The sequence below is a fragment of the Oncorhynchus mykiss genome, chromosome 12, assembly GCF_013265735.2.
Source record: "Oncorhynchus mykiss isolate Arlee chromosome 12, USDA_OmykA_1.1, whole genome shotgun sequence".
Classification (NCBI taxonomy): domain Eukaryota; kingdom Metazoa; phylum Chordata; class Actinopteri; order Salmoniformes; family Salmonidae; genus Oncorhynchus; species Oncorhynchus mykiss.
This window is the reverse complement of record NC_048576.1, coordinates 86946016-86961496: the sequence shown is the minus strand read 5'-3', so window position 1 is coordinate 86961496 and position 15481 is coordinate 86946016. Positions and strand designations below refer to the sequence as shown.

General features: G+C 44.9%; 1 protein-coding gene across 1 annotated transcript in view; it reads right to left on the bottom strand.

The window, feature by feature from the left end:
• Positions 1-349: 349 nt before the first annotated feature.
• LOC110486866 (testis-expressed protein 2) overlaps positions 350-15481 on the bottom strand; it is a 32072-nt gene continuing 16940 nt past the window's right edge. Inside the window, exons 2-12 of the mRNA XM_036938975.1 lie at positions 15326-15481; positions 8193-8393; positions 7758-8070; positions 7268-7452; positions 6497-6658; positions 4066-4165; positions 3342-3483; positions 2945-3094; positions 2456-2665; positions 2142-2262; positions 350-1737 (exon numbers count right to left, since the gene is read on the bottom strand). The exon at positions 15326-15481 is cut by the window's right edge and continues 1163 nt beyond it. Coding sequence (XP_036794870.1) covers positions 1594-1737; positions 2142-2262; positions 2456-2665; positions 2945-3094; positions 3342-3483; positions 4066-4165; positions 6497-6658; positions 7268-7452; positions 7758-8070; positions 8193-8393; positions 15326-15481 — 1884 coding nt within the window. The 3' untranslated portion in view covers positions 350-1593. The remainder of the gene's footprint in view (positions 1738-2141; positions 2263-2455; positions 2666-2944; positions 3095-3341; positions 3484-4065; positions 4166-6496; positions 6659-7267; positions 7453-7757; positions 8071-8192; positions 8394-15325) is intronic.

The following is a 15481-nucleotide window of genomic DNA, read 5'->3' as shown; positions in this document are numbered from 1 at the left end:
AAATGGCACCTATTCCCCATATAGTCTACTACTTTTGTTCAGGGCCCAAATGACACCCTATTTCCTGTAGAAATATAGAATGGGCTGCCATTTGGGAGACCAATTTGGACAAGTGACTAATGGTGGCACGGTGATAAATTGGTGTGTAAACTGGTCGTGGGGAAGAAGTAACTCTCCCTATACTTTCAATGTATCACCTCCCCCCCACACACACACACACAAAACAAATGATGGCTAAACAAGAGCACTTGTGGCTTCCCTCCACTATACCACTGGTGGCTCACGGTTAAAAACGGGATTCAAATTTCGGTTGGACCTTGTATGCAATTGACCAATAAAGATGCACTAGAAATCTTAATCATGTATTTGTACTGTATTTTTATCAAGTTTTATTTTCCCCACATTATCTTGATAGCCTGTCCATTTCTACATGCTTTATTGTCGGTTAGTTGATGAATGAAGAGGGGGGGGTACGCTGTCCAAAAATCCACTCAGAAAGCCATTTGATGATGAATGTTTTAGAGAACCAATAATCTCCTAGGAATCTTCTCTGGGCTACAATCACTTTTAAAATAGGATCTGTTCAGGGAGTCCATTTTGTCAGGCCAGTAACACACCAATGTTCTGGCCAGCCCACTGGACAACATGAGTACAACGCTCACCTTCAAGAGTTGAGGACAAACTGATTCAGCATAGTCATCGTACAGTGACAGTTCATACCAGTAATGCCCATATTCACTTTCCTTCAAGTGACCATATCTACCTATTGCTGTTTTATTCAAAATGGCACCCTATTCCATATGTAGTGCATTACCATAGCAGGGCCCTGGTCAAAAGCAGTGCACCATATAGCACAGGGGGTTGGTGGCACCTTAATTGCGGAGAATGGGCTTGTGTTAACAACGAGTGGAATTGGTGGAATGTTATCACACATGGTTGCAACCTATGATATATCTATATATGGTGCCAACTGGGACTCACTGTCTTCATTACACAGCTTAGTGTATTTTGTTCTGGAGGAAGCTATGCAGAGTGGTCACTTACTGGCACTGCCACAAAGTCATAATCTGATTTGAAAACCTATCCTTAACCCTAAACTTAAATTAAGACCAAAAAGCCAATTTTTGTGTATGCATTTTTACAATACAGCCAATTTAGAATTTTTGCTGTTCCATCTAGTGGAAATCGTTCAGTTCTGCCTCACGGAGAAGACTCATCCCAATAAACATCAGCCTGGTTCATTACAGGACTATCGCAGGTCACGTCTCTATTGCAAAGTGCTGTCTAAGTTTAGTCAGTAGGGCTGGGCGTTATAACAGGCTCTATGCGATTATACCAGTCCCTCTTGCTGTTCAGAACATAGCAATGCCACTATCTCCTACATGCCACTATCTCCTGCATGCCACTGTCCAGTCATGCCATGTTGTACGTGCCCGCCACAGGCTTCGCTATGACCATCCCTGACAGGCTTCACTATGACCATCCCTCACAAGCTAGGACTGAACCAAGCCCTATCTGCTCAGAATCCACTGTGGATCCATGCCCACTGGTTTTCCATTGATTTTCTTCTCCATCCACTGCCACAGTAAGGCGCTATTCAGACACGTAGTACTGGGAGTCGTTGGAGGAGCGGCGTGAGGAGTGGGCTGGAGAATGCTGGGCTGCTGGAGGGTTGTCCAGCACGGAGGACATGAGAGGAAGATAGAGGTCATCCATGTTGGGCATCACAAACTCCTTCTGCAGTGGACGCAAGAACAACAAGCAATGCTAAACAAATATACATAGATAACAATACAGAAGATGAAGTCCTAGCAACTTGCAGGATCAACATGACACTGTATGGTGCACCTTAACACTGATATGGTACCAGATGGCTGGGATTGGATTTATAGTAGTACACATCATTTGGGACAACTGTATTAGTCAAGCTATGTGTAGATATGAGAATAGCTGATGCAAACACTTCTGCCCCTTACCTATGAGTACAGTAAGTCCAGACAGGAATCAAACAACCATTCTGTTACTACAGGATCATCATGCTTGGACCTACGCTAACCTTGACCACAGCACTATATCATGATGATAGCCTCGTGTACGATGTCATGTTCAGGTACCACCTCACAGGTGGAGGACAGACTGACCTGAAACTCTCGACTCAGCTTCTTCTCAATCCACTCTGTGACGTGTGTGAAGGTGACCTCCCTCTCTCCTAGCATGGGACGCACACGCAGGTCCAGCCTGGGAGGCACACGGAAACTGTACCTGTGGGGGGAGACAGAAAGAGAGAGGGAGAGTCAGGGAGACAAAAATAAAGACAGTAAGAAAGACCTGCTTGAGACTTAAACAAAAACAAGAGCCAATGTACCTTTCAGTTCAGTGTATCTATAGAATGATATAAAAACACAGATCTAGAATGATTCTATTCATATGGTTAAAGCTAGCAGGTTTGTAGTACCATATCCTGTCAGTAGGGGGAGGTGGAATGTTGACAGCCAGAGTCCCTGAGAGTTCTAGAACTTCCACAGTGAGCATCAGTGGCATGTTGGAGACCTCAGCGATCTTCTTCTTGATGTACTCGTTCTCCGTGGCCTTCTGGAAGTACTTGGACGAGGCGATCTTGTCCACGAACCTCAGGAACCGTCTGCCGGTGCTCCCACCACTCCCACTGAGAGGAGTCATGAAACGCAGCTCAGTAAAAACACTCTTTCAAAAACACTTACAAACTTTAAAAAAATGCTCAACTGTGGAACTCACTTTAAAGTGACAACAACAGTCTCTCATCCAGTGAACAAAACAGTACAAGGGTTAACAACTTGTCATTAAAGAATGTCAAAAATAAATGTCATGACCTGTGTCCCAAATGGAGCGTTATTCCTTCTATGGTGCACTACTTCTGACCATGCCCATAGGGAATAGGGTGCCGTTTGGGACACTATCAATTTACCCATCAGTCGCTGGTGGTGGTGGCGTGCCTGTGCTCTTATCTCCCAGAGTTCCCTGGGGTTCAGTAGGCGGCACCTCCTCCTCATCAGACGAGTCGGCACTGGAGGACTCCTCATCACTGTCAGCTAATACACACAGCCTGGGCTTGGAGCTGAGACACACACACACACACAAAATACTTTAAATACTGCATTTGGATCCAAATGATTGTGAGTCATCATGAGTCATGGTACAACTTCTATCTTCTTTCTAATCAGTAATCAGGGTTACAAAACTGTCTTCTTTATACAGACAACAAACACATGAACATACACACACACACACAGCATGAGCCAAAACAGTGTATCTGAGATGCAGGCTGATCTGTGGTGTACAAGGACATAGGGATCAGGTCTTACCCTACTTGGCTAGTCTCTGGGATGTGTCCGTCAGCATCCACCCCAATGGACTTCTCCTTCCCCAGTTTACACAGGTTCAACTTCGTCTCCAGGGTCATCTGTAGGCAGCCTGTATACACCACCTCCATCTCCAACCACAGGCCTGGGGGGGAGGGGTAGAGAGAGAGAGGTCTTTATGAAGGTGATACAGAAGTGAGAGATTTGCACACACACACACACACACACATACATTTTGGATCAAATCTTGATTTCCTATTCGAGACAACCATTATTGTTGTCATGTTATCATAAAGGGAAAGGGAGGTGGCAGATGTAGTGTTGTCATTCAGTGTCATATGGCAAATTGAGACTAATGACAATAGTAGCCTGATGGGAAGTAGCATTAGCTTGTTATTGTGTGTGTAGGTAGATCAATGTTAAGTGGATTGCTAATCCTGCGGAGGAAGACAATAGGAAGGAGCTTAAGGATAAGTGGCACCCCATTCCCTTTATAGTGACAGACCTGGTCAGAAGTAGTGAACTCTAAAGGGAATAGGGTGCCATTTGGGACTCAGTCTTAGAGTAGGACACAAATTGGATAAAGTCAGCACTGGGTCTGGTCTGAGAAAGTAATGTGTGTGTGTGCTGGATGTCAATCTGAGCAGGGGAAAGATGCAGATGCAACACACACACACACACACACACACACACACACACACACACACACACACACACACACACCTACCTCTGTGGTCCAGTGAGGGTTTGGAGATGCTGAGCGCCTGAGGTATGCAGGTACCCATGTCCAGATCAGCCAACTTCAGTTCATTCACAAAGTACGGCAACTGTAGGACAACATACAATGATGGTGTTCATAACATGTAGGACGTGTGTGTGTGTGTGTGTGTGGTGGGGAGTGTGTGTACATGTGTGTGTGTACATGTGTGCATGTGTGAGCGTGCAAGTGTGTATGCATGTGTGAGTGTGTGTGATCGGGAGAAAAGCAAGTGATGGGGAGCTGCAGCACATGACAGTCCATGATAGAGTGAGCTGACAATGCCATCCAATGTTGATGGCCTGCTGCCCTCATCTGACCTTGTGCTCAACAGTATGACTGATGTACAGTGGGGAGAACAAGTACTTGATACACTGCCGATTTTGCAGGTTTTCCTACTTTCAAAGCATGTAGAGGTCTGTAATTTTTATCATAGGTACACTTCAACTGTGAGAGACGGAATCTAAAACAAAAATCCAGAAAATCACGAATGATTTTTAAGTAATTAATTTGCATTTTATTGCATGTCATAAGTATTTGATACATCAGAAAAGCAGAACTTAATATTTGGTACAGAAACCTTTCCTGTAGTTCTTGACCAGGTTTGCACACACTGCAGCAGGGATTTTGGCCCACTCCTCCAAACAGACCTTCTCCAGATCCTTCAGGTTTCGGGGCTGTCGCTGGGCAATACGGACTTTCAGCTCCCTCCAAAGATTTTCTATTGGGTTCAGGTCTGGAGACTGGCTAGGCCACTCCAGGACCTTGAGATGCTTCTTACGGAGCCACTCCTTAGTTGCCCTGGCTGTGTGATTCGGGTCGTTGTCATGCTGGAAGACCCAGCCACGACCCATCTTCAATGCTCTTACTGAGGGAAGGAGGTTGTTGGCCAAGATCTCGCGATACATGACCCCATCCATCCTCCCCTCAATACGGTGCAGTCGTCCTCTCCCCTTTGCAGAAAAGCATCCCCAAATAATGATGTTTCCACCTCCATGCTTCACGGTTGGGATGATGTTCTTGGGGTTGTACTCATCCTTCTTCTTCCTCCAAACACGGCGAGTGGAGTTTAGACCAAAAAGCTCTATTTTTGTCTCATCAGACCACATGACCTTCTCCCATTCCTCCTCTGGATCATCCAGATGGTCATTGGCAAACTTCAGACGGGCCTGGACATGCGCTGGCTTGAGCAGGGGGACCTTGCGTGAGCTGCAGGATTTTAATCCATGACGGCGTAGTGTGTTACTAATGGTTTTCTTTGAGACTGTGGTCCCAGCTCTCTTCAGGTCATTGACCAGGTCCTGCCGTGTAGTTCTGGGCTGATCCCTCACCTTCCTCATGATCATTGATGCCCTACGAGGTGAGATCTTGCATGGAGCCCCAGACTGAGGGTGATTGACCGTCATCTTGAACTTCTTCCATTTTCTAATAATTGCGCCAACAGTTGTTGCCTTCTCACCAAGCTGCTTGCCTATTGTCCTGTAGCCCATCCCAGCCTTGTGCAGCTCTACAATTTTAACCCCGATGTCCTTACACAGCTCTCTGGTCTGTATAAAAGACGGGGCAAGGTGTCTTTTATACAGGTAACGAGTTCAAACAGGTGCAGTTAATACAGGTAATGGAGAACAGGAGGGCTTCTTAAACAGGTCTGTGAGAGCTGTAATTCTTACTGGTTGGTAGGTGATCAAATACTTATGTCATTCAATAAAATGCAAATTAATTCATAAAAAATAATTCAATGTGATTTTCTGCATTTTTGTTTTAGATTCCGTCTCTCACACTTGAAGTGTACCTATGATAAAAATTACAGACACACATACAAGCTTTGTAAGTAGGAAAACCTGCAAAAAACCTGCAAATACTTGTTCTCCCCACTGTATAAGTAACAAGCACAGAGCAGTATCCCAGTGCCCGAGTACCTTAGAACCCTAGTGCCCCAGTACCTTAGAACCCTAGTGCCCCAGTACCTTAGAACCCTAGTGCCCCAGTGCCCCAGTACCCCAGTGCCCCAGTACCCAGTGCCTCAGTGCCCCAGTGCCCCCGTACCCAGTACCCCAGTGCCCCCCAGTACCCCAGTGCCCCCCCAGTACCCCAGTGCCCCAGTATCCCAGTGCCCCAGTGCCCCAGTGAGAGTGAGAGGATCATGCACTGTAGTTGGATTCTATAGGACTTACCATGTAGTGCAGAGACATGGAGGATATTTATATTATTTTCTTTACATACAGACATTTCCTCCATCTTTCCATTCATCCATCCACCCACCTACCTACCCACCCAACCACTGACCCACAAACCCATCCATCCATCCATCCATCCATCCATCCATCTACCAACACTCCCACCCACCCACCCACCCACCTACTTATACACCCCCATCCCCTTCCCCAACTCTCAGACTCACCCTGATCTTACTCAGCTTCTTCTGGATCTTGTGGGCCACCAGGTCCACCCAGTACTTCTCCCGGAGGAAGTCCCAGAAGATCCTCCCCACCAGGGCATTGACCCAGGCCGGTTGGCCCTCTGCTGGGCAGCCCCCCTCTGCTGATGCCTCCTCACTGGGGAACTGGATAGAGGAGAGAACAGAACAGAGCCGGTTTACAAAAAACAAATCACAGTAGGCGTGCTGATCTAGGATCAGGCCCCATCTCACTACTACCTACTCTACAACAGATGCTCACCACACAGGACATCAGAACAGAACACACAGCCAAGCCAGGGTCATATTCTTTAGTGCAGACCGCAGCAAACAAGTCACAACAAATCGGTCAAATTCAGGTAGGTCCCTCCCCGTTTTGGTTGTTTGCTTCCGTGCCCAATGAATACGACACAGCCAGGTACACTGCTCCTATTAATATCCCAGCCAGGTGATATCTGATCCATTTGGTCCACTCAGCATGTATACAGCATCTTGCTGAGTCAGTCAGTATCTATCCTCCTCTCACCAAGGCCAAAGACTGACTGGACTGTAACTGTAACTGTGGCTGTATTGATGTATTCTAAACAGTGTGAGTTATGTTAAGGATTTTAACGATGGTTAAGGGTTCAGAGGTTAAGAACCCAGATACTGTATGTAGTGTGGTACTTTTGACCAGAGCTGTATGGGGAAGAATAAACGTCTTGGTATTGAAACACCATTGAACCACCAGGTTAATAGTCCAGTCTTATAGCGTACCCTCTTCCTGGCTGTGGGGCTTCCCTGGTCACTGTGGCAGGGGCTGGGGCTGGGACTGGGACTGCTACCCTCTAAGCCAATGAGGCGGCTCATGTAGGAGCCGTAGTCCACCAGATCACGCAGACCAATCAGAGAGGGCAGGTGCTCCGTACTGTCCATACTGGAGCTCCCACTGCATAACACCTCTGGGGAAGAGAGAGATGGAGAGAGAGAAAGAAAGAGAGAGAGAAGGAAGGAAGGAAGTGGGGAGAGATGGAGGAAGATAGAGTGAGGGAGAGAGTCAAGAAAACAGGCGGTGGGAGGTGGTTAAAATAGCATTACACTCAATTCAATACTAATTATATATGAAAAATGACAAACCACCGATTCCTGTCCAGGGTGTGCACCCGATTCCCTATATTTTGCACTACTTTTGACCAGGACCCACAGGGAATAGGGTGCCATTTGGATGTAACCAACCATATCAGTAGGGGGCAGCACGGTTTCTTACCAGACTTCGGCACGTCTCTGATCGGGCTGCTCTTGAACTCTGACTTCGAGGCTAACAGGAAGTGCTGGAACCAATCCTCCTTCTCTCTTCCTGTACGACCAAAAAGGTAGAGAGTGTCGGGGAGGCCCTGTGTCTGTGTGTCTGGGAGTGTCTGCTTGTCTGTCCTCTCCTCCTCCTCCTCCTCCTCTTGCCCCTCTTCCACTCTCTCCTCCTCCTCCTCTCTCCCCACCTCTCCCTCGGCCAGTATGATACAGATAGGGTACTTCTTATTCCAAACTCTCTTCCGTGCCAAGGCAGCAGGCAACAGGGAGACCTGGTTTGAAATAAGAAACAAGAAATAATGAACAACTTACTGTAACAAAGCCTTTATAAACCCTTTATAAAGCCTAGATGCTTCAGAAATCCGTAGGTAAATGTCTATATGGACACACTGACCTTGCAGTTGGCCAGCTGGTAGCAGCGCGAGCGCAGGAACACGACTTCATGGGGCGGTTCGTCGAAGGCTGCCTGTCGGGGGATGTTGGTGCGGGGGTAGGCCAGGCGTAGGCGGCTGCCCTCCAGGGTGGCATACACAGAGTGGGTGAGCGACGGGTGGTAGGTCTCTGGGTCGTACACGGGCATCTCGTTCATCCAGCCCTAGAATGCATGGAGGATGTTATAGTACAGGTTTGGGTTGTGTCTGGAATGGCATCCTATTCCCTATATAGTGCACTCCTTTTGACCAGGGCCCATAGGGGCTTATCTTGAACAACAGCATTTCACCCAACACTTTCCCTAAGAGGAAGAATGGGGTTTCCGTGCTCCAACAGCAGGAGAAGAGGTGGACACCATAAGAGGTAGAGGCGCAACACTCTCTTTATTTTATTGAATACTTCTGTGCTGTTTTTACTTCTGTTTTTTTTGTTTTAATACATTTGCAAACATTTATAAAAAACTGTTTTCTCTTTGTCATTATGGAGTATTGTGTGTAGATTGATGAGGACATTGTTTAATTTAATCCATTTTAGAATAAGGCGGTAACTTGACAAGATTTTTCAAAAGTCAAGGGGTCTGAATACTTTTCAAATGCATTGTATCTATCACAGGAGACTGGCGCTATACATGTCTTATCTATAACAGGAGACTGGCTCTATACATGTCTTATCTATCACAGGGGACTGGCTCTATACATGTCTTATTTATCACAGGAGACTGGCTCTATACATGTCTTATCTATCACAGGAGACTGGCGCTATACATGTCTTATCTATCACAGGAGACTGTCTCTATACATGTCTTATCTATCACAGGAGACTGGCTCTATACATGTCTTATCTATCACAGGAGACTGGCTCTATACATGTCTTATCTATCACAGGAGACTGTCTCTATACATGTCTTATCTATCACAGGACACTGGCTCTATACATGTCTTATCTATCACAGGACACTGGCTCTATACATGTCTTATCTATCACAGGAGACTGGCTCTATACATGTCTTATCTATCACATGAGACTGGCTCTATACATGTCTTATCTATCACAGGAGACTGGCTCTATATATGTCTTATCTAACACAGGAGACTGGCTCTATACATGTCTTATTTATCACAGGAGACTGGCTCTATACATGTCTTATCTATCACAGGAGACTGGCGCTATACATGTCTTATCTATCACAGGAGACTGTCTCTATACATGTCTTATCTATCACAGGAGACTGGCTCTATACATGTCTTATCTATCACAGGAGACTGGCTCTATACATGTCTTATCTATCACAGGAGACTGTCTCTATACATGTCTTATCTATCACAGGACACTGGCTCTATACATGTCTTATCTATCACAGGAGACTGGCTCTATACATGTCTTATCTATCACAGGAGACTGGCGCTATACATGTCTTATCTATCACAGGAGACTGGCGCTATACATGTCTTATCTATCACATGAGACTGGCTCTATACATGTCTTATCTATCACAGGAGACTGGCTCTATACATGTCTTATCTATCACAGGAGACTGGCGCTATACATGTCTTATCTATCACAGGAGACTGTCTCTATACATGTCTTATCTATCACAGGACACTGGCTCTATACATGTCTTATCTTTCACATGAGACTGGCTCTATACATGTCTTATCTATCACAGGACACTGGCTCTATACATGTCTTATCTATCACAGGAGACTGGCGCTATACATGTCTTATCTATCACAGGAGACTGCCTCTATACATGTCTTATCTATCACAGGAGACTGGCTCTATACATGTCTTATCTATCACAGGGGACTGGCTCTATACATGTCTTATCTATCACAGGAGACTGGCTCTATACATGTCTTATCTATCACAGGAGACTGTCTCTATACATGTCTTATCTATCACAGGAGACTGCCTCTATACATGTCTTATCTATCACAGGAGACTGGCTCTATACATGTCTTATCTATCACATGAGACTGGCTCTATACATGTCTTATCTGTCACAGGAGACTGGCTCTATATATGTCTTATCTATCACAGGAGACTGGCTCTATACATGTCTTATCTATCACAGGAGACTGCCTCTATACATGTCTTATCTATCACAGGAGACTGGCTCTATACATGTCTTATCTATCACATGAGACTGGCTCTATACATGTCTTATCTATCACAGGAGACTGGCTCTATACATGTCTTATCTATCACATGAGACTGGCTCTATACATGTCTTATCTATCACAGGAGACTGGCTCTATACATGTCTTATCTATCACAGGAGACTGGCTCTATATATGTCTTATCTATCACAGGAGACTGGCTCTATACATGTCTTATCTATCACAGGAGACTGGCTCTATACATGTCTTATCTATCACAGGAGACTGGCTCTATATATGTCTTATCTATCACAGGAGACTGGCTCTATACATGTCTTATCTATCACAGGAGACTGCCTCTATACATGTCTTATCTATCACAGGAGACTGGCTCTATACATGTCTTATCTATCACAGGAGACTGCCTCTATACATGTCTTATCTATCACAGGAGACTGGCTCTATACATGTCTTATCTATCACAGGAGACTGGCTCTATACATGTCTTATCTATCACAGGAGACTGGCTCTATACATGTCTTATCTATCACAGGAGACTGGCTCTATATATGTCTTATCTATCACAGGAGACTGTCTCTATACATGTCTTATCTATCACAGGAGACTGGCTCTATATATGTCTTATCTATCACAGGAGACTGTCTCTATACATGTCTTATCTATCACAGGAGACTGGCTCTATACATGTCTTATCTATCACAGGAGACTGCCTCTATACATGTCTTATCTATCACAGGAGACTGGCTCTATACATGTCTTATCTATCACAGGAGACTGGCTCTATATATGTCTTATCTATCACAGGAGACTGGCTCTATACATATCTTATCTATCACAGGAGACTGTCTCTATACATGTCTTATCTATCACAGGAGACTGGCTCTATATATGTCTTATCTATCACAGGAGACTGGCTCTATACATGTCTTATCTATCACAGGAGACTGCCTCTATACATGTCTTATCTATCACAGGAGACTGTCTCTATACATGTCTTATCTATCACAGGAGACTGGCTCTATACATGTCTTATCTATCACAGGAGACTGGCTCTATATATGTCTTATCTATCACAGGAGACTGGCTCTATACATGTCTTATCTATCACAGGAGACTGGCTCTATACATGTCTTATCTATCACAGGAGACTGGCTCTATACATGTCTTATCTATCACAGGAGACTGGCTCTATACATGTCTTATCTATCACAGGAGACTGGCTCTATACATGTCTTATCTATCACAGGAGACTGTCTCTATACATGTCTTATCTATCACAGGACACTGGCTCTATACATGTCTTATCTATCACAGGAGACTGGCTCTATACATGTCTTATCTATCACAGGAGACTGGCGCTATACATGTCTTATCTATCACAGGAGACTGGCTCTATACATGTCTTATCTATCACAGGAGACTGGCGCTATACATGTCTTATCTATCACAGGAGACTGCCTCTATACATGTCTTATCTATCACAGGAGACTGGCTCTATACATGTCTTATCTATCACAGGAGACTGTCTCTATACATGTCTTATCTATCACAGGAGACTGCCTCTAGCGCTCTGGGTTATTGCCTGGTGAGCTTTTTTTGTTTGTTAGTGTTTTTCTCTCACTAATAAACTCACCTTATTTTCACTTTCTTACATTGTGTTTACTTGGGCAGTCACAGCTGTTCACTGATGTTTACTTTTGCTGTTGTTGTTTGCAGTTGCTTAGCATGAATTTCTCTTAAAGGGGATATGTACATTGACATTCTTTTGTTGTCAGATATTGTGGCAGTTAACTTTCACAGTCAGCAAATCTGTCTCAAATCTGTCTTCCTTCCCTGCTGTAATTGTTCTAGTATAACCCTTCCTAGTATTACCTGAATACTCATTGGTTATTGAGCGCCGTGATTTACCTGTAGTCAAATCTATGGCAGTGAAACCAGAGCTAGGGGCAGCTCTCTACTACCATTTTAAACTACTGAGCCAAGTGGAGCTGTACTGAACAGGCATGGTTACACCTCCATCACAGTTGCTGCAACCACACTGGAAAGAACAATATGAAAATAAAATATTCAAGCCAGACCAGTACAGGTTGGGTCGGCCCTACAGTGTGAATCAGGTACGTTTCTGTTCCTCTGAGGCAGAACTCGGGCTTAGAGTTTAGGTAACATAGTCACGCTGTGACATTAATCTGCTTGTTTGGCATGTCTGATTGTTCACCTACTGGACTTGGAAGACACACAGAAATTGATAATAAAAAGATTGTGGGGGCTGTTTTGTTAGACTTCAGTGCGGCCTTTGAAATTATTGATCATAGTCTGCTGCTGGCAAAACGTATGTGTTATGGCTTTACAGCCCCTGCTATATTGTGGATAAAGAGTTACCTGTCTAACAGAACATAGAGGGTGTTCTTTAATGGAAGCCTCTCCAACATAATCCAGTAGAATCAGGAATTCCCCAAGGCAGCTGTCAAGGCCCTTACCTTTTTTCAATCTTTACTAATGACTTGCCATTGGCTTTGAGGAAAGCCAGAGTGTCTATGTATGCGGATGACTCAACATTATACATGTCAGCTACTACAGCGACTGAAATGACTGCAACACTTAACAAAGAGTGTGTGGTAGGAATAAGTTAGTCCTCAATATTTCTAAAACTTAAAGCATTGTATTTGGGACAAATCATTCACTAAACCATAAACCTCAACTAAATCTTGTAATAAATCATGTGGAAATTGAGCAAGTTGAGGTGACTAAACTGCTTGGAGTAACCCTGGATTGTAAACGGTCATGGTCAAAACATATTCATACAACAGTAACTAAGATGGGGAGAAGTATGTCCATGATAAAGCGCTGCTCTACCTTCTTGACAGCACTGTCAACAAGGCAGGTCCTACAGGCCCTAGTTTCTACCTTCTTAACAGCACTGTCAACAAGGCAGGTCCTACAGGCCTAGTTTCTACCTTCTTAACAGCACTGTCAACAAGGCAGGTCTTACAGGCCTAGTTTCTACCTTCTTAACAGCACTGTCAACAAGGCAGGTCTTACAGGCCCTAGTTTCTACCTTCTTAACAGCACTGTCAACAAGGCAGGTCCTAGTTTTGTCGCACCTGTTCAGTCGTGTGGTCAGGTGCCACAAAAAAGGATTTAGGAAAATTGCAATTAGTTCAGAACAGGGCAACGCGGCTGGAGAGCTAATATTAATAATATGCATGTCAATCTCTCCTGTCTCAAAGAGGAAGAGAGATTGACTTCAGCACTGCTTGTATTTATTTATGTCGAATGCACCAAGCTGTCTGTTTGAACTACTGGCGCACAGCTCGGACACCCATGCATACCTCACAAGACATGCCACAAGAGGTCTCTTCACAGTCCCCAAGTCCAGAACAGACTACATAGAGCCATGACTACATGGAACTCTATTCCACATCAAGTAATTCATGCAAGCAGTAAAATGAGATAAAAAAACAGATTAAAATACACCTTATGGAACAGCGGGGACTGTGAAGCAACACAAACATAGGCACAGACACACACACACACACACACACACACACACACACACACACACACACACACACACACAAACACACACGATAGCATACACACTATACACACACACGTCCACATGGATTTTGTACTGTAAATATGTGGTAGTGGTGGAGTAGGGGCCTGAGGGCACACGGTCTGTGAATGTATTGTAATGTCTTTAAATTTGCATAAATAATTAATAATAAATACAAATACAGATACTTGCATCTTATGTACTAAGTTGTATACATGCATACTGTAAACTGAAATACAACACTGAATGCAGCATGCAACATTGTATTGGCTTATAGCCTTAAAAGACTCAATCTAATTTGACTGTTTTGCAGTGTTCTACTGAGCTAATTTGTGTTTCTTACGTCTTGGGTTCAGCTTAGAGCCAACTGAATTAATCAAGACAGAAATATCACAGCTGCTACAGCTAATGGACTGGGAGATGGGACACACACACACACACACACACACACACACACACACACACACACACACACACACACACACACACACCCACACGCACGCATTTGACCAACATTTATGAAAAACGATACAAAGCACAGAGTGACAACACAGGTGGAAGTCTGCCATGAGGATAGACAGACGTTAAACCACAACCAATCCACAATCAATCCATCAGACTAGCAAGTCAACTGGCCTAGATACAGAGGGTTTTAAACTGGGCTCTGGGGGTTATTAGCACTGCGTAGCTCCAGCTCTAGAAGGCCAAGGGCCAGAGGGAACACAGGGACTTCCTGGGCTACAGTAGACTGACATGGGATCTATCTGGACCGGGCGGCTATAAGCCCCTCATTCCTCACTAATCAAAGGCCAAGGGGCAGAGGATGTACAGGAACTACATGGGCTACAACTGAGGGAGATGGTATGCTTCCCAAATGACATCCTATCCCCTATGTGGTGCACCACCTTTTAACAGGGCCCTGGTCAAAAGTAGTGCACTACAAAGGGAATAGGCTGCTATTGCGGAAGCAACCCCATGGCTGTAAGCCCCTCAGTTCTCACTATCCTCTCTAATCAGCACCTGGCCTCATTCACTCACCCATTCACAGAAACAGAGGTCTCTACTCCTCCACTCTATAGAGACCAAGACAGTAGTAATGATTGTTACCATAGATACAGTATGTGGCTTGTGCTTTGGTTCATGAGACCGAAATGTATCAACTATAAAAATAAATAAAAAATTGATGTGAAAGCCTGTTTTCTTTGTATTTTTAAGGGCTGACCATCTGCCTGCCTGCCTGCCTGCCTGCCTGCCTGTCTGTCTGTCTGTCTGTCTGTCTGTCTGTCTGTGACAATCTGTCTGTCTGTCTGTCTGTCTGTGACAATCTGTCTGTCCGTCCGTCTGTCTGTGTTGCCCTACTGTAACTCTGTCAATCTATGTTACTTGTGTGTGTGACCACTCCCATATCCTCAAACTCACCTCCAGGACTTCTGCATCTGTGCGCGGCCCACCAACAGGGTCAGAGGGCAGCAGGCTGTTGTCTTGGGACCACCGGGCCCCTGTAGTGCCCCAGGGGGGCAAAGCTCTGGAGCGCGGACGTGGCGTTAACACCAGGACCACCACCAACCCTAACAG